We start from the raw sequence: 23,297 nt of genomic DNA, 5'->3' as shown, positions 1-23,297 counted from the left end.
ACTGTGTGTTGAATTTATTTAGGTCCAAGTTTCCTTCCGACAAGTAGAAGGTGGGCTTGGGTTGGAGGAGTGTTGGTGTCTCTTGGTGGGAGGCGGGAAGCAGCAGCTGGGGACTGGTCCCGTGTCCCCTGCCGCTGTCTGCTTCTCCAGGGACTCTGGCTGGTGGCCCAGTTGATCTGCAGGAACACTCCACTTTGACCTTTATGAAAGCAAAGTGCAGTCACCAGGCCAGTCTGATCCCATTGGCAGAGAGCTGAGGACATTGCCCTCTTTTCACCCTAGACTTCTTTGTTGGCTGGGCCAAAAATCCAAGTCTTTTCCCCTTGGCTTCCCCATGTTAGGGTGGGGAGAAGGTCATTCTCGCTTTTGAAGGGATATGCAGTATTTATAAGTACCGTGAGATTTTTCTCTGGAAAGCACTGTAGAAACATTATCTCCAATGGTTCTGAACAGGAGTTGTGTAGCAACTGTCAGCCCTGACGGATGTGTTTTTCCCCCTGACCCCTCTTTTCAGAACCCACACAGCAGTTAAAATAGCCCCAAGATACAGTGCACCTGTGATCCACGTCCTGGACGCGTCCAAGAGCGTGGTGGTGGTAAGTGTGGGCCTCGTGTCATTGCAGATCTGTTGTAATGAGAAAATGAGAGCGTTGCGAGTTAAGGGTACTGCCCAAGATCTTCTGTTTATTTTTGTCCTGTTCTACTAAAAAGAATCGTCAAAGACTATCCTAGGGCTTGTGGTAGGGTCACTGCAGGTATCCGCATTGCCGGAGGAGGTGGGTCAGTGTGTCCTGTGCCTTCTGGGACCTCTTCTTGAGCCAGCATCGGCAGTGCTGGTTTGAGCAGCAGAGCAGTGATGCCAGGACGCCAACCCAGAGCGGGGTTTCAGTCATTTAGAGTATTTACAAATATGAATGGGCACTTTCTTAACTCCAGCTAAAGGAATGTAGAATTTATCAGTTTTTTTTAATTGAAGTATAGTTGATTTACAACGTTATGTTAATTTCTGCCGTACAGCAAAATCAAATCACACATATTTATACATTCTTTTTTTTTTTTAAATATTCTTTCTGATTATGGATTGTAGTTCTCTGTGCTGGACAGTGGGACCTTGTTGTTTATCCATCCTACACATAAAGCTTACATCTGATAATCCCAACCTCCCGATCCATCTCTTACTCCATTCCCTCTCCTTTGGTAGCTGCCAATCTGTTTTCTATGTCCGTGATTCTGTTTTTGCTTCAGAAATATATTCATTTGGGTCCTGTTTTAGATTCTGCATGTAAGTGGCATCATATGATATTTGTCTTTTTCTGACTTCACTTGGTATGATAATCTCTAGGTCCATCCATGTTGCTGAAAATTTCGTTCTTTATTGTGGTTGAGTAATAGGAATGTAAATTTTTTTAAATAACCCATTTCCAGATAGAAAAACGTTTAAACTGAAATGGGCCAATTGACCCTACCTGAAGACAGAAAAACATTCACAGATATATGTTTAAAACGCAGAATTTAGTGAATATGATAAACAACTTACCTTAGTGGTTTTTTCTGCTTTTCTCTATCATGAAGCCTAACATTCTCTCTTGTTATGTGTTTCATTATATTCATTGAATAATGGGACATAAAAGCTGTTGGGAATCTGAGTGACCATGTGGTCCAGTGGTTTCCAAGTATGTTTTTGCCACAGAAACCTTTGCAAGTGACGTCTTTTCTGGAAACTCAGTGGGCAAACCAGAGTGACCCCTTCCCCTCCCTCATCCCACTCCTGTTTCTCATCAAACGAGAACAATTTAAACATCACTCATCTAGTCTAGGGATTCCCAGGTGGCTCAGTGGGTAAAGAGTCTGCCTGCAGTGCAGGAAACCTAGGTCCAGTCCCTGGAGAAGGGCATGGCTACACACTCCAGTATTCTTGCCTGGAGAATCCCACAGACAGAGGAGCCTGGCGGGCTACAGTTCTTACAGGTGCAAACAGCTGGACATGACCGAAGCAGCTGAGCACACACAGCAGTCTAGTCCAGCCTTCACGTTTGCGGGCAAGGAAGGCCGCTGAGGGGCCTGGCGATTTGTGACACTCCCAGGCGCGGTCCCAGCCTGGATGAGGGCCACCACACCTCCCAAACCACTTTCCAAAGGAATTCTTTCAGACCTGTGAATTAAAGTTGTTCAGTAACCACTAACATTATTAAACATTTACAGTGTGCCCAGCACTGTGCTGAGTGCTTTACATGGACTTTTTATTTAATTCTCATGAGGTAGATATTTTCATTATCCCCATTTTAGAGGCGAGGAAACAGGAACAGAGAGGTCAGTAACTCTTGAGGCCACAGATCCCTCAAGCAGCAGGTGTGGATTGGAACGCAGGTGGTCTTACTCTGTGCTGCATTAGTTAAACTTGTTCTGTTAATGTTTAATAAGTCTCCTTTATTAAGGATACAATTGGGCTGAAATCAAAAAATTGCAGTTTTTTAATTTGCCATTGACATAGACTAATGTGCAAATAAAGTACATTTCTACAACTCAATTTTGAAAAACACTATTTATATCTTATATTTGGATTGTATTTCCTAAGGAGCTTATTTCAGGTCCATGGTTGAGTAACCAGTGCAACTCTCTTTAAGGCTAGTGGCTATTTTCAAATGCTAATGAGCGACAACACTTCCCATTTGAAGACCAGGCTGTTGAACCCATTTGAGTACACAGGACTGACAAAGCCCCTCAGGTTAGGGCGCACTTTAGCTGGGAAGCACTTGGCCCCTTGATTCCATCTCTAGGACACTCTTCCATTGTCTTGAAGAGCTTAAGCACCATGGGCCCAGCTGGAAGCCCGCAGAGGAGGAGGCGGGGGCATCTGTGTTCTTCACTGTGTGGTCCAGCCGACTGTGGTTGGTTCTTCTCATATACAAAGGAACAGCCACCCTTTAAAATCACTCAGATATAGTCTGATGATAAGTCAGTTGGGTAACTGCTGGTGACACGTTTGGGGAGTCATTGGTAGAGTTTGTTTAGGCTGACTTGTTTAGATTGATAGTTGGTTTAGAGTCTTTTGATCTCACTGCAGTGAGTACGGCACAGGCTTACGCTCTGGCTACTGTCTCATGTTTTTATTTGAAAGATTCCAAAATACCGTAGCTGCTTAATAGTTGGAGATTTACGTTGGGGGATGCCCCCTTGCTTTTTTCCTTTTTTTAAAAAATAAAAAACAAGATGCCCAAATTTATTTTCAATGTATTCCCTCTCATTGTGCTGTGATTTGCTATGAGAAAGAAAAAGAGGATAAGAAAAGCTGTACTGTGTCTGATGGTTGGCATGAAAACCCAGGTTGACTCTGATTTTGTGATTGATCATATGGAACAGCCCATATAATTGGCCATGAACTTGTTCTTATTGAGCAAGTCAGCCTGGGCAGGGAGGGGCTTGTCGCCACAGCTCTGGGAGCAGGAGTCCCACAGGGGTGTGGAAGGGCCGGCCAACGGAAGCAGCACCTTCCACCTCCCCAGTAGTTCCTGCTGGGTGCTGTCAAGTTTTGGAAATAGGGGGGCTCACCGGGAGCTGGTGATGGACAGGGAGGCCTGGAGTGCTGCGATTCATGGGGTCGCAAAGAGTTGGACACGACTGAGCGACTGAACTGACTGACTGACTGACTTTCCCAGAGTTAAAGTCTAGCAGAATGTAACAGTGTTTTAAAATCTTCAAAGCATTGCTTGCATGTGCTCTGGGGACTCGGGAGTAGGCATTCCTTCTTGTTTTCCTGAGTTCTGCTGAGTTTCCTAAAGGAGAACTCCACTGAGGCAAGGCCACATCTTTCTTCTTGGTGATTATATTTTCAGCTTTGGTGGCAGCGATTCTTCTACCAACTTGGTAATCATAGTCATAAATATACTTGGCTGATTCTGTTCTATAGTTTACTGAGTAGCCTCACATTTCCCAGACAGTCAGTTTCCTTTCTTGTTTTAACAGAAGTTCATGGTTGACTGTGAAGATCAGCCTCATTCTGTCAGCAGACATCCAGTGAGGATGCACCTTCTGTGTGCAGTCCTACCTCCAAAGGGCCTGCCTTAGTAAGGGAAGTAGACACGTAGACAGATGCTGGAAGCCTGTGAAAAGTGTGGTGATGGAGAGATGAAGAGTATCTTTGAAACCCTGAAGAGGGGGTACCTACCCAGTGTGTTGTGGATCCCCAGAACCCCCTCAGTTTCAGTGATTTATTCAGTGACTCACAGAACTCAAAAATGCTGTTAAACTCACAATCACCGTTTATTACCGTGAATGGATACAGATTAAAATTGAGTAAGATTTAGAAAAGGCCAGGCACTAGCTTCCAGGTGTGTCTCCCTATGGAGTCATATGGACAAGGCTTGATACTTCAACTAATGATGTGTGATAGCATGGATGGAACGTTGCCAACTAGGGATGCTGACAGAGCCTGGGTGTCTGGGGCTTTAACTGGAAGTCAGTCACGTACGTGTGGCATGCTCACTTGACTGACCTTACTCAGTCCTGAACCGCTCCAGAGGTCAGACAGAGTGCAAGCCAAGTCCCCCCATAAATCACATTGTTAGCATAAACAATCTGGGATGGCCAAGGCCCCAGGTAGACGAAGACACTCTTTATCACTGAAGGCTTAGTATTTACCTCACAGGATCTGTCCTCTGTTTAGAATGTGCAGCAATGAAGCGCCCCCGGCCTACTGAGTTAACACTTTACAGCCAGGCAGAAACTAGCATAACTGGTAAATGGAGAGGAAATGACATGACCATGGGAAGGCCTGCTGAAGGTGGTGACCCCAGGACTGACCCTTGTTTTGCCTGTTTTATCTTCTTTCGCTGCTCTGTGGTCGCTGAATTTTGATCTTGCATTTCCAGTGTTCTCAGCTGTTAGATGAGAATCTAAAAGATGAGTACTTTGAGGAGATCCTGGAAGAATATGAAGATATCAGACAGGACCATTATGAGTCTCTCAAGGTAAGTAACAAAAACAGGTCCCCTCTTGTTTGGGCAATAGAACGATCCTACAGTTATTATTGTGATTTTGCTGTTGGAGGAGGGGAAGGTTTGGGATCCTTTTAGAAAAGTCCTACTTTCTGCTTCACATCAGCATTCTTTACTGTTCCCAATAATTTTTGGCTATATTAAAATTAATTTTATTTATTCCACCAAACATATATTGAGTAAGCTGTAGGTGTTGGGTGCTGTTTGCTACCCGAGTTATGAGAATGAATAAAACATGAGCTCAGAGGCAGCAGCAAGACAGGAACTGAGACAGTGTGCCGAAATGACTCCCACAGATCCTTATTCTTAAGGAAATAATGGAAGAGAATGAAGACATTAGGAACATTGTAAGCCTCTCTCCCTGATCATCCAACACACTCTGTGCAGAATAATGTTTCGAGAACTATCCTTCTCTAGAGGAGCTTCAGGGGATCTATGGAGATCAGGCATGATTACTCTTTAGAGGTTGTCAGGATATTTCTTCCTGGTTATCTGCTTACTGGGCTTTGTGTTATGGGTAGGGGATGAATTTTGGGGATGGCCCGGCAAGGGAAATGTGATGACCAACAGTGAGAAAGGAATACGTTCCTGAGGTGTTGGCTGGACCAAGACACTGTGGTTGGCTTGCCCGCTCCTTAATCTGCCCACAGGTGGCTGTTTCTTGGCTCTGCCTTCTGGGCCTCAGGGCAGTTGGTGGGTGGCCCCAGTGAACCCCAGCCTCAGGTAAAGTCTGGGCAGGAGTCTGCCCCATCGCACGCTTACTTACCTTACAGTTAAGGCTGCAGGCCTGCCTTGCATTTATGTAGCCATGTGTGCGGGATGTGTATTGCATCTCTATTGTTCTGGTGCTGATGTGAAGCCATTTTAGATGTAACAGGAAGAGTTTTCTAGAATATGAATTTTCATGAATAAGAGCATTTGTTTTCTTGCAAAATATATTTACTAGCTTCCTTGGACATACTTTAATAGTAGCAGCTGAAAATCTAAGAGTCTCTGACTGAATAACTTTTCTTTTTTTCATAGGAGAGAAGATACTTAACCTTAAGGCAAGCTAGAGAAAATGGTTTCCATATTGACTGGCTGGCAGAGCCTCCTCCAGGTCTGTTGGGCTGTGTGTTAGAGAGATGTGATAGCTCTGAGCTGAAGAGAGGTTTTCATTTTCAGGTCAGCAGAATCAAACAGGCAGCTGGAAACTCTTCATTATGTTCAGTAGTGATGATGAATGACAATGATGATTGAAAATGAAAGTCAATAGGTGCCATTTATGGAGAACCAAACACTGTCCTGAGATTGAACTGCAGCAGCTCTGAGTCCTTGACACAACCCTAAAATGAATGTGTTCTTATCTCCGCTTTAATTTGAAGAAATGGAATTTCAAGCGACAGCTTGAAAGGTTACTAGCATTCAGTCTCTGCCGTGTCTCCCACACCCTCGTCCTGCCTCTGTGCTGTGCCTCAGTGGGCCTTCTTCGTCTGAAGCCGAGACCTGCTTGGGCGGCAGTCACCACTTTGGCCTGGGTCCCAGCCGGCCCAGGTGCAGACGTGGAACGTCTGAAATCGCAAACTCCTGCGTGTTGAGGAGACCAAGACATTGCCGCCACGCAGGCGCTTCTGTTCTGTTCACTCTTACTCTCGCTCGGACGCTTCCCTCTTGTGGTTTCTTTCCCTTCTGGTTTCTAAACTTTCTTGCCCTGCATGGGTGTTCACGATAATGTGTAAGACATTCTGACAGGTTCAGAGAGGCATGAGATATGAATGCAAAACTGAGACAGGGTGAACAGGGGTTATATTAATTGAATCCATATTTCCAAGGTAATACCTCTAATCTGCTTTCATTGCTCACCTCACCCACGTTCTACACATGCTCAGCAGAGTGATGGGTATTAAACTGGAAACGTAGGTGAGCTGGGTTCTAGATTTAGTCCAGCTGTGTTTAGTGTGATTTAGCGGGAGGAAGGCACATGGAGAGTTGGGTTCTAATCCCAACTTGGCTCCTGGCTCTGAATCCCTGAGTGACCCTGAGCATCTTATTTCCATGTTCGACAGTTTCTAATACATAAGAAAGGAGTTACTTTATGGAAATGTTGTAAGGATAAAATAAGATAATATGTATAAACCTTTGAAAAATATGCATTACTATACCAGCCCAATCAATGATTTTGTCTTTAGCTTTCACTATGAAATTGGAAAAATATTGCAAGGGGAGATCCATTTTAGTCAAGTCAAATGTCCAGAATACATCTCAATAGAAATAGTTCCCTCAAGGTTCACAGTTCCAGGCAGTGGTGGTGGCAGTTTTCAAGAGCTCTTTAACCCCCTTGCAGGGCCCCTCAAGGACAGCCCAGTCCTGGCGTATTTTCAGGAAGTCAGTAAAAGGAAAACGAAGGGTTCTTCTTTTCTAGGTCTTTGGTGGTAAACCTAGAAACCTCAAACAAACCTCCAGCTCTGACCAACAAGCTCATTCAAGAATAACACCCTTCAGTCACCCGGAAGCAGAGTGTTTCCCTGCCTTTCTAGGCAAGAGGACACTTCAGTCAGGAGAACAGCTGTAGTTTCTTTTTAATTACCAAACTAATCAGCAGAATAAAATACTTAAAAGGAAGGGATTGTCCTGTATAGTAAAAAGATGACCAGGAACACATGAGAAAAAACTACCATGGGTGGTATAAAAAGGTAGAGATTTCCAGGCAAAATTAAGAAGCTGTGCATACTTTTTCTATACTTTGACCTCTCACTTATACTATCGAATGAGACAAAAACACTCCTGAAACTTTCTGTGTTATCACTGAGCACCAAAGCATGGTGGTTTAGTTTAAGTTCTCTGATCCCTGTTTGCAGATCAGGAAACTGAGGATGTGAGGGCTGGGAAGCGGGCAGCACAGTGATCACCTTGGACCCTGGCCTGACTCACCCCAGGCTAGGTGGTGCAGGGGGCAGCGTGGTGTCCAGGAAGCCCAGGGGCACCGTCTGTCTCTGGAGTCTTCACCAGTATTTCACTTATGACTTACAAGGCAGTATAAAGAAGAATGTATTGAGTATCCATGTACCCCTACCAGTCACTTAAGAAGTAACCTACTGCCCATTTTAAAAAGACAGAGCAATACATAGTAGTAATTCCTGTGAGCCCCTGCCTCCCTGGCTGGACCCTGAATCTGATGCCTGGTTTCCATGCATTTCCTTAGACTTTGATCATGTGCATATGTATCAGTGAAAGTGAAAGTTTCTCAGTCATGTCCAACTCTTTGCAACCTCATGGACTATGCAGTCCATGGACTTCTCCAGGCCAGAATACTGGAGTGAGTAGCCTTGCCCTTCTCCAGGGGATCTTCCCAATCCAGGAATTGAACCCAGGTCTTCCACATTGCAGGCGGCTTCTTTACCAGCTGAGCCACAAGGGAAGTGCAAGAATACTGGAGTGGTTAGCTTATCCCTTCTCCAGCGGATCTTCCTGACCCAGGAATCGAACCAGGGTCTCCTGCATTGCAGGCGGATTCTTTACCAACTGAGTATGAGGGAAGCCCATGTATGTCAGTAGGCAATATAGATTATTGATCATGTTTTAAAACTTGATGGATGTGGCTTCTTCTATGTGTCTTTCTCTTGTGTGTTTTCTTTTAGCGTTACCTTCCTCTGTACAAGTGAAGGTGAACCCAGTCTGTCTTTTTTCTTGGGCATAGGGGAGGGGAAGGGGTTGAGGGAAGTTTCCAAGGGTCATGTAGTCAATCAGCTGCAGGAGAAGAAGAGTTTTATTTAAGATGTGCTGCAGAATTGGTCCCTCTCCACAGTAGTTTCTAGTTTCCCTCTTTGTAAAACAGCTCCTCTGGGTGACAGGAGGGAGGCAGAGCATGGAAGCTGACAGAGCAGGAAGGAGCAGGCCAGGAAGGCTTCTCGTAGGAGGCTCTGGGCACGAAGGGAGCTGGGCCACAGGCCCGCCCTGGCATCATCGGGGTTGACGGCTCATTCCTTTCCTGCAGTGAAGCCCACATTCCTCGGGACTCGGGTCTTTGAAGACTACGACCTGCAGAAGCTGGTGGACTACATTGACTGGAAGCCTTTCTTCGACGTCTGGCAGCTCCGGGGCAAATATCCGAACCGAGGCTTTCCCAAGATATTTGACGACAAAACTGTAGGTTAGTTTCGTAAGTGCTTCTGTCCTGCACTGACATTCGAGACATTGTCTTGGGACCTTGAAGATGAGATTAGGTAGTGGAGTGGTGGGTTTGGATTATGCCGGATGGAGTGTTTTGTTTTTTTGTTTTTTCTTTTGGCTGCACCTCAAAGCTTGTGGGATCCTGACCAGGGATCATACCTGGGCCCTCCGAGTACAGAGTCCTAACCACTGGACTTCTAGCAGAGTCCTAGAGTTCATTGTTTCCATGTGATATAGGATATTGTTTACCTGCTCAGTCCTTTGATGGTTTTCAAACTGCTGGGTTGATTGTTATTTATTGAGTAAACTTGGCATTTCGTTTACTCATTCTGAACTGAATCTTTGTTGACATCAATTACTTGCTGGGCACTGGGGATCCGCAGAGAAGATGTACCATGGCCGCTATCTGGTACCTGCTGGCTGAGGCAGCAGTGGCGGGTGATTCCCACATGACAGACCAGGCTTCTGCTTCAGGGCTAAGCCTGGACCTCTGTGGACACCAGGGGATGAGCTCGAGCTGAAACTGGAAGATCAGGAAAGGCTTCCTGGAGGAGGTGGTATTTGGACTGCTCTTTGAAGATTAGATGGGAGTTACTGAGGCTGGGCCTGGGAATGTGAGATGGTGAAGGAAGGACCCTCCAGGCCGGGCAGACCGAGTGAGAGGGCACAGACGTGTGAGCTGATCTGAATGCAAGGAGTCCGTTGTGCCCAGTGGAGGTGAGGGCTGGGGGCGACAAGCCAGTTGATAGATAATCTGCTCTCCCTGCTTCTGTCTTCCAGCCCTGCCCCAGAGACATGGGATCTAAGCCCATGAAGGCTCAGCCCTTCAACGGGTTCAGTAACAGCCAGCTCAGAGTGCAATGAGCAGTGGACTGCTGGACATGGGGGTTAGGGCTGAGGGGAGCCTGAGAGAGCACCCCTAGCCCCCCTCCTGGAGGGATCTCTGGGGTGCATATTAGGATGCTGGGATGCAGCGGCTCTCAGGCTCCCCAGGGTGCGGTGGTGAGAAAGGGGCGCTCGTTCTGAAGCGCTCCAGAGTGATGACGGGGCAGTAGAGAGGCCAAGGTGGAGCCGGCCGGTCCAGGCCCTGGTGAAGGCACTCAGGCCCTGCTGGCACCAGCGGCGTCAGGTGAGGCCTGCGGGGTCCCCGCCTGCCGCCCAGGAGCCGCGCCCGAGCCCACTTCGCTCTGCAGGCTGCTCTGTGCCCCAGGGGTCACGGCAAGGTCAGGGGGGCTGTCTGTGCACAAGGAGAGCGGTGATGGAAGGATCTGGCCTGCTTTGTGTCACTCTGTCTGACACGTTTCTGCGGGGAGTGAGAGCTGGCGCCCTGCCTTTTGTTAAATGGAAAAATATGAGTGGTGTGAGCTGGTGGAGCCGACTGTATCTGGGAGCTGTACTTAGCAGAACCACCGAACCCTCAGCTACTGCACCTGGGGCTGTGCCGACTGCAAACACGGACTTAAAGTATTTGAGAGGAGAAGAGGGATAAGGAGGGAAACTGGGGAGAAGCAGTGGTTTTAAAAAGCTTTCTTTAGTGGGTGTTATTGGCATACCTAAGTGAATTCTTATGATATTTTCCTAATAGGTGAAGAGGCCAAAAGGGTCTATGATGATGCCCAAAATATGCTGCAGACACTGATCAGTCAGAAGAAGCTCCAGGCCAGGGGCGTGGTTGGGTTCTGGCCGGCACAGAGCGTTCACGATGATATCCACCTGTATGCGGAAGGCATGGTGCCACAAGCCTCGGAGCCCATAGCCACCTTCCACGGGCTCAGGCAGCAGGTATGGAGGCCGTGCTGCCAGCGGACACGTAGCCCTCTTTGGTTTAAGCACTGAAAGATCATAAATAAGATTGGCATAAGTCTGAGCTTTGTGTTAGCATGGCTCCACCCTACCTCACCCCAGATGACCCATGGCAGTCCTGAGTCCGAGGCTTTGTGATGGAGAGAATGGACCAATGCGGGTTTAGAAGCTGGGCCTCAGGCACCAGCAGGAGGGAGGTGTTTCCTGTCAGGTTGGACGGGTGAGGAGAAACACTGCTTTTGCCTCGGGGTCACACACAGGTGGACATTCACTTGCTCAAGAACGTCGGTTTGGGTCCAGGCCTGTTGTTAAACCAGGCTGGTGGCCCCCTTTCTCAAGGGGAAACAGGTGGGAGCAGACTTCTGCTGCATGTCTACTGGGGGCCAGCTGCTTAGTAGAGCGCTTGCTGGACCATCTTGTTTAATTTCCACCCAGCTTGTTGGCAGGCAGTGTCTCTGTGCAGAGGAGAACACGAAGGCCTGTGGAGGGTACACTGAGCCCCACAGCTTGGAGGGAGCCCAGCGTGTGCACACCCCCCGCACCACTGGCCCCTCCTGGGTCAGAGGACAGGCTCTTCCGCTCACGGCTCCCTCTCTGTGCCCCTGCCTTTAAACAGGCAAGTTTGCCAGCATGTCCCTTCAGCTGCTATAAAAAAACAAGGTGTCCTAATCAACTGGAACCAGAATTCTCCAGTCATTAACAAAGTTATTAAATAAGTTATTTTTGCAAGGTCTTAACTCCCATTCTCAGTCCTTCAAAATGATAGTATTGCTTTTCATCATAACCACCATATATTTCATAATGACAGATATTTTAGCTGTGACAATATCTGAGGGAGTTCTTAAGCTAGGGACATTAAAAGGTACCTTAACAAGTTAAATGGGAGTAGCTACACCCTTGCTATGTGCACCCAGGCCCAGCACATCCTCACTGTGCACTCAGGCCACAAGACGCAAGAGGATTCTGATGTTAAGTTCTCGCCCCTCCTCACCAGGGAATTAGTGACTTTCCTTTTACCTAAGTAACTCAGTTCAGAAACCTCCTCCCTGGCCTGAAGTTCCCTCCTTCAGTCCTGTGTCCTCTGATCTCTTTTTACACCCAGCACCATTCCTGTCCAGGCAGTCTGTGATGGACGGTATTAGGGCATTTAATGTAATGACCTCAGTACGTGTGTACTTACCCGGATAGATATTTCTAAGGAGGTGCTTTTTTTCCAGTACACTGGAAAATTCTGATGGTAGCGACTCACTGCGCTGGGGGGTCTTCTGTTCTGAGTGGCTCTGATCGCTGTTTGTCTGAAAGTGCTGTGGGGCTCTGTGACCTCTCTCTCCTTATGGTGCCAGGAAGCTTTGTCTCTCCCTCTGGCTTTTGTTAGCAAAGAGCAGTTGATGGACAGAGTACAACTGGCAGGCAGCTCCTCCCTGCAGGGCTGGCCCTGAGTCTGACATTCCCATGTGCCTTTGTCAGCTACCTTCTTGCCTGCAGCCACTTAACCATTTTCTGCCCAGTGTTGATTAAACTGTACTTGTTTCCAGAGCTGGCAAGCAAATAACTGCGAAGCTTCTGGCTGGCCGCTTACAGATTATTCATCTGTCCTAAGCAGTGCTGCCTCGTGGTCAGGAGCGTTGGTTGTGGATCTGACCTGTGACCATCTGGCCTTGAACTAGTTCTTCAAGCCCTCACTGCCTCAGATTTCTTGTCTGTAAAATGGAACTGATGGTATCACTTACTTCACAGGGTTATCGAGACAATTTAATTAATTAGTTCATATAAAGCACCAACTAATGCTTGATGTATAGTAAGCACTCAGCACATATAAGTCATTCACTGTTTACCTTCTCAGCAAATATGTGTTGATTGTGAAACATGTGTAAGACTTTGCTTGTCAGCTTAGCAGCAGGAAGAGTCAGTCATCATTTGGAGATGGAAAGTGGGGAGGACGGCTGCCTGGCCTGAGAGAACCCCAGAAGCAGATCCTGCTTTGTTTGATTTCAGGCTGGCCCATCAGTGTCCTTAGCTGTCTCCTGACCCACCGCCCATGGCGGGCAGCATGTGGCCCTGTGTTGCTGACCTTGGCCGTTTGTTGAACTGCTTCTGTCGATGCGAAGTAGAGGCTTATACACCAAGTGGACCACTTTTGAACATAACTTCAGGATTTAATGTTGATCTCTAATTGACAACACTTTTGGGAAAAAAAAAAACAAAAATCTTCTGTGACTATTTAGGGTTCCAGTTCCAGTAGGCATTCAGTAGATATTTGTGAGTGTGTGAGGTTAACTGATTTCTCAACTATGTGTGTATGTCATATCAGATAAGTCTCGTTCCATTTGTTTAGTCAACATGTGTCTATTGAACACTCTATATATCAGACACTCTTCTAAGTACTGGGGTGAACACGACAGACAGCCCCGTTTGAAGCTTGTATTCATTGGAAGATGCTCGATTGCTGTTTGCTGTGTGTTAGGGCTACATCCATGCTAATGGCCACTCCACCCGCTCCTTGCGTTTCCAGGCCGAGAAGGACTCTGCCAGCTCGGACCCCTACCTCTGCCTCTCGGACTTCATTGCCCCTCTGGACTCGGGCATCCCCGACTACCTGGGCCTATTCGCCGTTGCCTGCTTTGGGGTGGAGGAGCTGAGCAAGGCCTATGAGGAGGAGTGTGATGACTACAGCAGCATCATGGTCAAGGCGCTGGGGGACCGGCTGGCCGAGGTAGAACCGTGGTGCCCTGAGGCCAGGGGCCAGGGCTAGGAGCCGGGACGGGCATGTGTGTTTATGTACGTGTGTGCATGTATGTGCATGTACTCCTGACTCTGACAACACATGTACTCTTAAATCGTGAATTCTTGAGTTGCTCTCATGCCTCATCTTTGGGCACAGAGCAGCTTTCAGCAACACTGTAGTTAGAATGACCCCCAGAGCCTTGATACAGTGTTGTCCAGAAGAGCCCGAGAAAAGCCAAACAGATTTCTTGATTCAGAGCTTCTCGTTCTGATGTTGGACTCTTCCATAGATCCCTCATCTTCCTCTGTGGGGTGGGGCAGCCTATGCGGCTGTGGGGGCCGCTTCCCTTTTCCCGAGGCCACTGTCACGATCCCCCCCTCTCCTGGCCACTGTAAACCAGAACCTGAGAGTCAGGGGCAAGTTTGAAGGGCCTCAGATCTCAGCATCCTTCAGAGTCCAGCGGAGACCAAAACTGAGCCCCAGAGCCGCTGACGACACTACAGATGAGCTGAGACTGTCATCTGTCACCTGTCCCTCTGTGGAGCTTCGCTGCCTGCAGGGCGAGTGGGATAGCAGGCGGGGTGGAGGCAGGAGAGGGGCCCCCGCCGCTGCCTGAGCTGTGTGTTCCGTGCCCTGGTCCCAGGCCTTCGCTGAGGAGCTGCACGAGCGGGTCCGCAGGGAGCTGTGGGGTTACTGCAGCGGGGAGCAGCTGGCTGTGGCTGACCTGCGGAGACTGCGCTACGAGGGCATCCGGCCGGCGCCCGGCTATCCCAGCCAGCCGGACCACACTGAGAAGCTGACCATGTGGAGGCTGGCGGACGTGGAGCGGTGCACAGGTCAGTGCTGGAGAGAGGCGGGAGTCTTCCTCGGGTTACACGCACAGTAGTGAAGGAGAGGCATGAAGGGGTGACGGGGAGAACATGGACAGGGGCTTAGGGTAAACCCCCAGTCCCATCTTTCCTCACCGTGTGCGTGCTTGCATCATGTCCAGCTCTTCGTGACCCCATGGACTGTAACCTGCTAGGCTTGTCTGTCCATGGGATTCTCCAGGCAAGAATACTGGAATGGGTTGCCATGCCCGTCTCCGGGGAATCTTACCAACCCAGGGATTGAACCCACATCTCCTGCGGCTCCTGCACTGCAGGCAGATTCTTTACCACTGAGCCACCGAGGAAGTCCTTTCCTCACTGCTCGCGGTCTGTTCTAGCACTTCACCTCCATAGCGTTATTATTTTCCAACAAGAGGAAAAGAAACACATTTTAATTTCTGCACTTGGAGGTCCTGTAGAAATGGGATCTCTTCCCTTTGTATTATCAAGTGGTGGTCTTACATCACCATCTTTAGGTTTATCAGTTTATTATTTCCTCTTCACCCACAACAGATGGGAGCTTAGCTGATTCATACCAGCCCATACACCCCCATTCCCTAATACACGTGTGTTACTGTTTTCAGCCTCTCCACTGGTGAGTGACCTCTGTAACCTCTAGTAACACAGTTCACATCACTCTGTCCTTCCATTCCTTCCAGGAGCATCCCGGGACTTCTGTCTCACAGAACTCCCGTCCTTCCCTTGCGCTCTCTTCCTCTTTATATCTATAGTACTGTTAATGCACGGTTTTTAGTGGAGTTCATCAGAAGCGTGCCATCCACGCTGGAGAATAACAGAATGTAGGTGCACGTGGGCAGCTGTGAGGTTTGTTGAATCTGGGCTGGCAGGAATAGCACGGGCTCAAGAGTCAGGAGGTGGGGACTTAGGACCCATAAGCCAGCTGGGTGACCTTTGACAAAGCACCTAACCTTCACACTGCTCTGTTGCCTTGTCCAGAAAGTGAATAACGTAGACTGGGTAGCCATGACGTGGGCTCATGCTTAGTGGGGCCCAGCTGAGGTCACCCCTAGTGACCTTGGCCCACTGGAGCCTCTGCAGGCCCAGATGGTGTCCTCAACTCCAGGGTTGGGGTCCTTGTCTAGAAGGCGTCGGTGTAGCCTCTGTGACTGATCTTGGAGGGCGGGAGAAGCATGTAGAGTCTTCCAGGCCTCCTCCCTACCCCTGCCCTGGTCACAGGAGATCTGCATGTCCCAAGTTTGTTCATCCCCTTGGTGGGAGTTTGCTAGACTACTCTACAACATCTTTCGTGCCACGTCATGTTGTCCATCTAAAAGGCACGAGTTCACTCTCACTCACTTGTAAATAAGACTTTATTGGGTGCCTACCAGCCGGCAGGCCTGTCTCAGCACTGAATAAATGAGCATTTTTCCTCATGCTGCTCTCCTCAGGCATTAGGTTAACAGAATCGCTGGCCATGGCACCTGCTTCAGCAGTATCTGGCCTTTACTTCTCCAACTTGAAGTCCAAGTATTTTGCTGTGGGGAAAATTTCCAAAGATCAGGTAAGTTAGCTGTTTCATTGTAGGTGGCATCCCTTGGTGCCTGTCTTGTTTTAAATGGAACTGTTAAACCTGTTTTATTTTACATGTGAATGAGAATAAAATGAGAGGCAAAAGATGAAGAAATTTACCCCCACTAATGTTTAGCTTTGATTTCAACTCATTACTCCAATTCTTGTCCTCCCACGTATAAATAGACCACCGTCCTCTCCTCTACCCCCCACCCCAGCCAGGCCTCTAAGCACCAGATAGTTACTACATATTGTTTTTCTGCCCAGAGAATAAGGCACCCTAGTGAATAAATAAATATCTGTGTCTGCTTAACTCAGTGGATCACTATTAATATTAAGATAAGACATGGAAGGTACTTAGAGTATCTTAGTGATTGCCATGGGAACTTTAGTTCAGAAAGTCATATCATTTTGTTTTAACAAACTGCCTTTAATCTTTTGCAGATTGAGGATTATGCTTCGAGGAAGAACATGTCTGTGGCCGAGGTTGAGAAATGGCTTGGACCCATTGTGGGATATGATACAGACTAACTTTTTTTTTTTTTTAACTTGTCTGTACTTGGTGATCCTCAGGGAAACAGTCCAAAGAGCCTTAATCATAACAGCGCAATGGCCAGGAGCCCATCTGCATTTGGTTGCCCTTTGCACCACTCCAGGGTGCAGACGTCTGGGGGGACCTTATAGAAGACCAGGGTCTTCCTGCAGTTCTTTTAAAACAAGCAGCTGTTTTCCAGGGAACTTTGAATAAAGAGCAGCGGGTAAGACTCCAGGGTTGTCCCTGGTCCCTTGGGGGCTAGAACAAGCTGGAGATGGAGGCCTTTTGCATTTCAAAGCAAGTCAGACTTTTTTCATTTTTTCCCCAGACCTAGGAGGTCACTTCTTTTTTCTCTCTCTCTCTCAGAGAAAAGCCTGAAAGTCAGTTGAATAGAGAAATATGACCTTGTGGCACTAGTGATACCGTGAGCAATGGGACATTTTGATCTGAGTGGTTAGAGCAGTCACTCTGACAGGGAAGAAGCATCACTCTGCTCTCTCTCCCAAGACCTCCTTTACTGAAGCCTCAAGGAGGTGCTCGAAGGCGTCCCTTTAGCCAAAGGCACCCTCTCCCTGAGGCTTATTAGAGGTGCTCAGGCCGCTTGCCCTGGCCAGTCAAATATAGTCGCATTCTCCAAGCATTTTGTTCTCTCGTAATTTCCTATTCCCTCGCCCTGAGGGGGAAGAAGGAGGTAGGCAGAGGGGGTGGCCGCTAAGGGTAGTTAACATCCTTGGGTCGTTTTCCAGAATTGAGCAGGCTCAGCTGCATGTCCTATGCAGAGTGGATGGATGGGCAGCGTCACTCTTCCCAGTTCTTCCTTTTCTGCACTGCCCCAACTCCACCCGTGTACGGTAAGGGAACAGCACGTGGACTTGTTCATGGTTATTGCAGGGAGATGGTTAAGAGCGTGGGCTTTGAAGTCAGACACACCCGGATTCAAGTTTCAGCGTTGCCACATGCTTGTTGTATGACGGAGGCAAATTACTTCAGTTCCCTTAACAGAATTTTCTCATCTGTAAACTGGGAATAGTGATACTAGCTCCTCTCTTGTGGGCATGAGATGTGGATTAAACGAGATTACGCATGTAAGGCAGGTAACATGGGTCTGGCATATAGTGAGAGCTTGATAGACAGCAGCTTCTGTAGAGGTCTCTCGCGCTCAGCACAGGGTGGGTGCTCAAGGAGAGGGAATAAGAGGCTAATGGGGGTGAAGTGCACGTGCGGTGACTGGTTCAGTATACTAGGTACCCTTTCTGGAATTAGAGCCCCGCTGAACACAGTGACTGGAGTGAGAAGCTACTTTCTGTGTCACTGGCATCATCAGATCTCATTTTCTGTAAGACAGTCCCCCCTCCCCTCGTGGTGTAAGCTGGCCTCGTCCCAAAGCAGTTACATCAAATAGACACTCAGGTATATTGGAGGTGAAAGGGGGAAAAAGCTTAGCAGTTGGTAATCCTACATAACTTAGCATATACATGTGTTCCTGAAGAGTAACATGCGTTTTCAGGCATCACTGGCCCTTAAAGAGAGAATTATATGCTTTCTTTAGGATCCGTTTAATCTGTGCTGGATTGAGAATGGGGCTCAGTTTCCTGAGATGCTCAGTTGGAGGAATTAGTTCTCTTCCGTAGCAGCTCTGTTACTCTAGGCGTTGGCACATCCTGCTATATAAGAAAGAATAACCTCTTCCTAATATTTTAATGTATTTCATCTGAATCATAGTTGTTAAGAGTCTCCCAGTTCGTTAAATGTTTACCATATCTTTTCTCAACTCATGTGACAAAACGGCTTCCTTCATTGCACTGTTGATCTAATCCTGTGATGGATGCCTTTTATCTGAAGACAAAACCAGTTTGTTCACGTTTGAGTCCCTGTGTTTTCATTAAAGAACATGGACAATAGCTTGAGGAAAACCCCTTCTTTAATTTGTGTCAGGTGACCTCAAAGGCAGGAAGGTGACCATGCTGTACCCGGAGTCTTTCTGTGTCTCTGCCCACACATCCAGAACGTCACCTTGTCGTCAGCATCCATGGCTCTCACATTCACTTGCTCACTCTCATCATTCCCATTAGGGATCCCGTGTTTATTTTTCCCTCTAAAGAAGCGCTTGTTTGAAAGCTTGCTTACTCTGCTACCTGTGTATGGGATGATGGTTGCGATCAGGCCTCATAATGTGCTGTTTCTCCTCTGAGACATTCTGCTGTTCCTTCCTTTCACAGCTGGGCTCCTTCAGAGAATAGCCTGTCTTCTCTCTGTTTCTCTCAAGCTTGTCTTCAGCAAATATCCGAGTGTCTTCGTTGTGCCAACCACCTTTTCCCATTCTCTCCTTAACTCGGTGAAGTTAGGTGTTTTTTTTAAAACCCATATCTTCTGTCATAAATGACCTCTTAATTGTTAGATCCATTAAGATCTAACATTGGCTATTCTAGTGATTTTTCTTCTCTGGATTTGGGCAATGTTGACCACTTCAGAAATCTTCTTTCCCTGTTTCCTCCTGACTTCACTTTTCTGGTTAACTTTACATGTTTCTTATTTCTTAGCTTCTTCCATAATTTTCTCTTCCTCTACCCATTTGAATCCTGGTCCTCACGATCCCATCACTAGTTACCTTCTTAGTCATATAGTTTTAGTGGGAAATCTCATCAAACCAGTATCTTTATCCAGACTCCTCTGTCCTGAAGAACATAGCATGTCAAGCATCCAGTATACAAGAGACACCTCAAACCCAGTATCATCTTACTCTTCTCAAATTCTTGATATATTCAATAATGAAAAATTCCACCATCACTCCAATAGAAACCTCAGACTCACCCCAATTTGCACATAAAAGACACACTTTTAGTTGGGAAGGTGAAATACCTTGCCCAATACCTTAACCAAATGGTTAAGGCAGACAGTGTTTTAGGTTAAGGCCTGATTTGGGACTTGAAGGATAAAGGTGAAGAAGCTAGGTAGAAACAAATGAAGAACTGTCTTTGTTCATGAATACTGAAGGTTGTAAGGGTGTTAGATCTCCTCCTAAATTATCTATAGACTCAATGCCATTTCAAGCAGAAATTCCAACAGAGGTTTTGTTGAATATGATGAGCAGATATTTAAATGTCTGTGAATTAGCAAAGGACTAAGAGAGCTGGATGCTTCTAACTGTGAAGAGATTGAGGAGACTTACAAGATAGTAAGTTTTATTGTAGAGTCTGTGTTGTATGTGGTACAGAGGTAGGCATTCTGAGCAGTGCAGTGAAATGAGGACCCTGGAAAGTAGCCCATGCATATATACTGACCTTTGAGATATGATGAGATGACAGATCAGTGGGGGAGGAAGGGTGACTCCATAACTAGTTGTAGAAAAACTGTTATCCTTACAGAAGAAATGAAGTTCGGTTTATGCCTCACACCTCACCTAGCAGTCAGTCCCAAATACGTTAAGGTCTGAATTACAAAAAGCAAATATTTAAATGTTTGCATGAAAGAAAAATCTTTGGGCAGGAACAAATCTCTTGAGACATGTGCTAATCATTAAAGATGATTAAGTCAAATATATTCAAACTAGCACTTAGGTTAAGCTAATAAACAATTTAGTGTAGTAAAAAGACAAACCAAGACTTGATATTTACAATACTGTTAACTGAGAAGGAAGTAGTAAGAAGAATATAGAGAGAATTCCTATTTTTTAAACAATAGGAAAACAGACTTCCTCTTCCCAGGATGTATCTAGAGGCATTCAGGATGGTCCAGCATTTGATATACCACTGTAGGCTTTCCTACAATACAGCCTCTTAGTAAGACTAGGCTGTCCTTAACCCCTGGTAATAGAATTGTTTACCTTTATACCAAGAAGGTTGGGATAGCACTAAAATCCACATGTGGTGTGTGCCCAGGCCAGCTTCAAGGCGTTTGTGCTGTGAGACCTAAGGTTCTTTATGAGATTGTCTGAAGCAAGAAGACATGTCAGCCAGGCCTGGTTTTCTGGGCGGTGTATATGTCTGTGACAGGATCAAGTGCACTTTCCTTATTGAGGAGCAGAAAATCATTGTGAAAGTGTTAAGAGCAGAAGCACAGAGTCAGAAAGCTAAATTTAAGAAATGAAGCTTTTTTGAGTAATTTTTAAAAACCAAAAAGAAGAAAAATGGAAAAGACTTGAAGAGGCATTTCACAGAAGAGAAAATACATGGGGCTTATAAATCAATAGAAACCTTGGAGATACGAATTACGATCACAATTAGCTTGTAAGTTACATTCATAAGATTTATAAAGTTAAGGAGTCTAACAGGACCAGGTGCTAAAGAAGATCCGTGTGAGCTCATTTCATGATGTGTAAATAGGCGCCCCTGCTTTAGAAAACAACCATACCTCACCAAGTTGAACATTTGCACACTTTGGGCTCTAGCTTGTGACTCCACCTTCCAGCTGTGTATCCAGTAAATGCGTGCATTTGTGTACCAGGAGGTATGTACAAAAATGTTTATAGTAACATCTTCATGATAGTTATAACTGGAAAAACTGAAATGCCTTTCTGTCTACAGGACAGCGTTTAAGTAAGTTAGGTGTATTAACAGTAAGGAATATTATTCAGTAGTAAAAAAAAAAAAAAATAAGTGAACCACAGCTATACCTGACAAGAAGAATGAATCTCTGAAAATATTAAGGAAAAAAAAAAAGCAAGTCCCAGGATATGATTGACACTATTTTTATTGAGCTCAAAAGCAAGCAAAACCAAAGAGCATCTTCTCAATGCACACATAAATGGTAAAACTAAAACTAAAAAAAAAAAAGATAAGCCAAAATTCAGCCTAGAAATCACCTCTGAGAGGGAAACAGGGAGCAGATGTCACGGACACGTGGGTAGACACTGGTTATTAGTAATGTTCAGGTTTTTGGGTTGTAAGGTTTATGGTTGTTTATTATGTTATGCTTCACAACTAGCTTTATATTACAGAGTTCTGTATGTATTACATATGTTGTATTTATGTATTATAAAAATAATAAAGGAAAATGGAATAATAAGCCAAAATCTGGGGTGCTGACTTTGTAGATGTTTTTTATGTGTCAAATATGTTTTTTAAGCAAAGGAAGGACAAAGAGCACAGTGATGCAAAGGTGAGGGGTGGGAGCTGAGAACTGAGCATCTGTGCCCGTGTCCAGCGAGAGCCAAGTGTGGCTGCAGATAAAGGCTTTGAAGGATAATCACTGGTGGTACCCTGGGCACAAGCGGAGAATGTAGACAGAAGAGAGGCATTCTGGGCAAATGGGCCCTGACGGAATAGGACAGTTGGATACCTGACTTGGAGTTGAAAGAATGACTGGCAAGTTTCATCATGGAGGTGGAGGCATGGGTGGGATGGCATCTAGAGAATCTGAAGAGATGAACTTGATTCTGGGACCAGGGAGGAGGAAGAGCCAGCGGAGGAGCCGACATGTGGAGTAAAGGAGACCGGGAGGGGGCCACGTCGGGCAAGCAAAGGGAGAGAGCTCAAGATCTGACCCCAGAGCCTGGCGCTGCCGAGAGCTCTGGGAACAGGACCCCTCACGGGTGACCCTCGTGGAGCGGCTGGGGGCGCTGTGGGGACCAGGGGCATGCTGCGCTAGGTTGTGAGGCAGGTTACTTGGTTGTCTTAAGAAGATGGGATGGGAAGATAGAATTGAAAGTGTTTAAGATAGAAAAAGGCTTTTATGCTGAGGAGTAAGTACCAGGTAATGCCAAAAAAAAAAAAAAAAAATAGACTATCATCTACCAATCACCAACATTTTAAACCTGGGACTTATTCCAAAACCTGGCTTTTTTTTCTTTCAAACTTCACATCCAATTCATTCTCACATCCAGATGGTTTTACCCACTAAATATCCATGCCTGGTTTAGGGTCTCATAATTTCTTCTCTGGACCCCTCTGCCACAGTCTCTGGGTTAGTTTCCTGGCTTCCTTTAGCTGTAAATGTGAGTGCTCTGATGCTTTATGCCCACACCAATCCTTCTGCCTAAACCAGTCCCCCTCCGCCCCTCGTTGTCTCAGATACATGCGTGTGAAAAAACCTCTGTTCTGACCCTGCTTCGCATGCTTCAGCAGCCCTAAACTGCTGCAGTGTCCCCGCCTGTCCTGAAGGAGCTGTCTGCTTGTGTTGTCCCCTCTGCCTGAAATTATCCCACCCTTGAGCTTCAGGAAAGCTTCCCAACCCTCCTCTCCCCTCCTCCTCAGAGCTAAGTGAAATGACACCTCATCTTACCTCCTTAATAGCAGGGTGCATATTTCACCGTGTTCTCACGATAGCAACAGTATGTCGCCACTGAAGTCTGACCCTGGTCTCTGAAGGACAGGATTGGAACCTTGTTCATCTATGCTGTGTCTAAAATAGCTCTTGATTTGTGACAGGTGCTCAGTGAAGTTTGTCTTCAAAGAAAAGCAGATGCTTTCTGGGGACAGTGGTTTGTGAGGAGAGCAGAGTGAAAAGCTCCTGGAGGGCAGGGGCCAAGCCTCTGACTGGGCTCAGAGTACCCAGAGCCTCACTCAGCACCTGCCATGTAGTTTGCTACAGAGTTTTCTGAATGAGCAGAGGGAAGCAGTGATTTCTCTTGCTCAGAAGGAGACTGGGACATCAGAGCCCTAGCACCCTCCACACCCAACTTAAATTTTCTTAATTACCAGTAAAGATGGCACGCTGGCAGCCCTGCGGGAAAACCGCCTCCCTGTAGCTTCTTG

At 46.6% G+C, this 23,297-nt stretch overlaps 1 protein-coding gene and 1 pseudogene across 5 annotated transcripts in view; both read left to right on the top strand.

The window, feature by feature from the left end:
* MTR (5-methyltetrahydrofolate-homocysteine methyltransferase) overlaps positions 1 to 21,339 on the top strand; it is a 126,818-nt gene extending 105,479 nt beyond the window's left edge. For all 4 annotated transcript variants that reach the window (XM_043925180.1, XM_043925179.1, XM_043925178.1 and 1 more), the window contains 9 exons: positions 515 to 596; positions 4,869 to 4,967; positions 6,018 to 6,093; positions 8,968 to 9,123; positions 10,729 to 10,925; positions 13,459 to 13,659; positions 14,315 to 14,507; positions 15,950 to 16,062; positions 16,515 to 21,339. In XM_043925180.1, coding sequence (XP_043781115.1) covers positions 515 to 596; positions 4,869 to 4,967; positions 6,018 to 6,093; positions 8,968 to 9,123; positions 10,729 to 10,925; positions 13,459 to 13,659; positions 14,315 to 14,507; positions 15,950 to 16,062; positions 16,515 to 16,601 — 1,204 coding nt within the window. In that variant the 3' untranslated portion in view covers positions 16,602 to 21,339. The remainder of the gene's footprint in view (positions 1 to 514; positions 597 to 4,868; positions 4,968 to 6,017; positions 6,094 to 8,967; positions 9,124 to 10,728; positions 10,926 to 13,458; positions 13,660 to 14,314; positions 14,508 to 15,949; positions 16,063 to 16,514) is intronic.
* On the top strand, positions 20,311 to 21,616 carry LOC122708737 (annotated as a pseudogene). Its single transcript, XR_006345296.1, has one exon. The product of XR_006345296.1 is annotated as a 60S ribosomal protein L34-like (transcript).
* The last annotated feature ends 1,681 nt before the right edge of the window (positions 21,617 to 23,297 follow it).

Source organism: Cervus elaphus, chromosome 15 (assembly GCF_910594005.1).
Source record: "Cervus elaphus chromosome 15, mCerEla1.1, whole genome shotgun sequence".
Classification (NCBI taxonomy): domain Eukaryota; kingdom Metazoa; phylum Chordata; class Mammalia; order Artiodactyla; family Cervidae; genus Cervus; species Cervus elaphus.
This window is presented reverse-complemented; position numbering and strand designations above follow the sequence as displayed.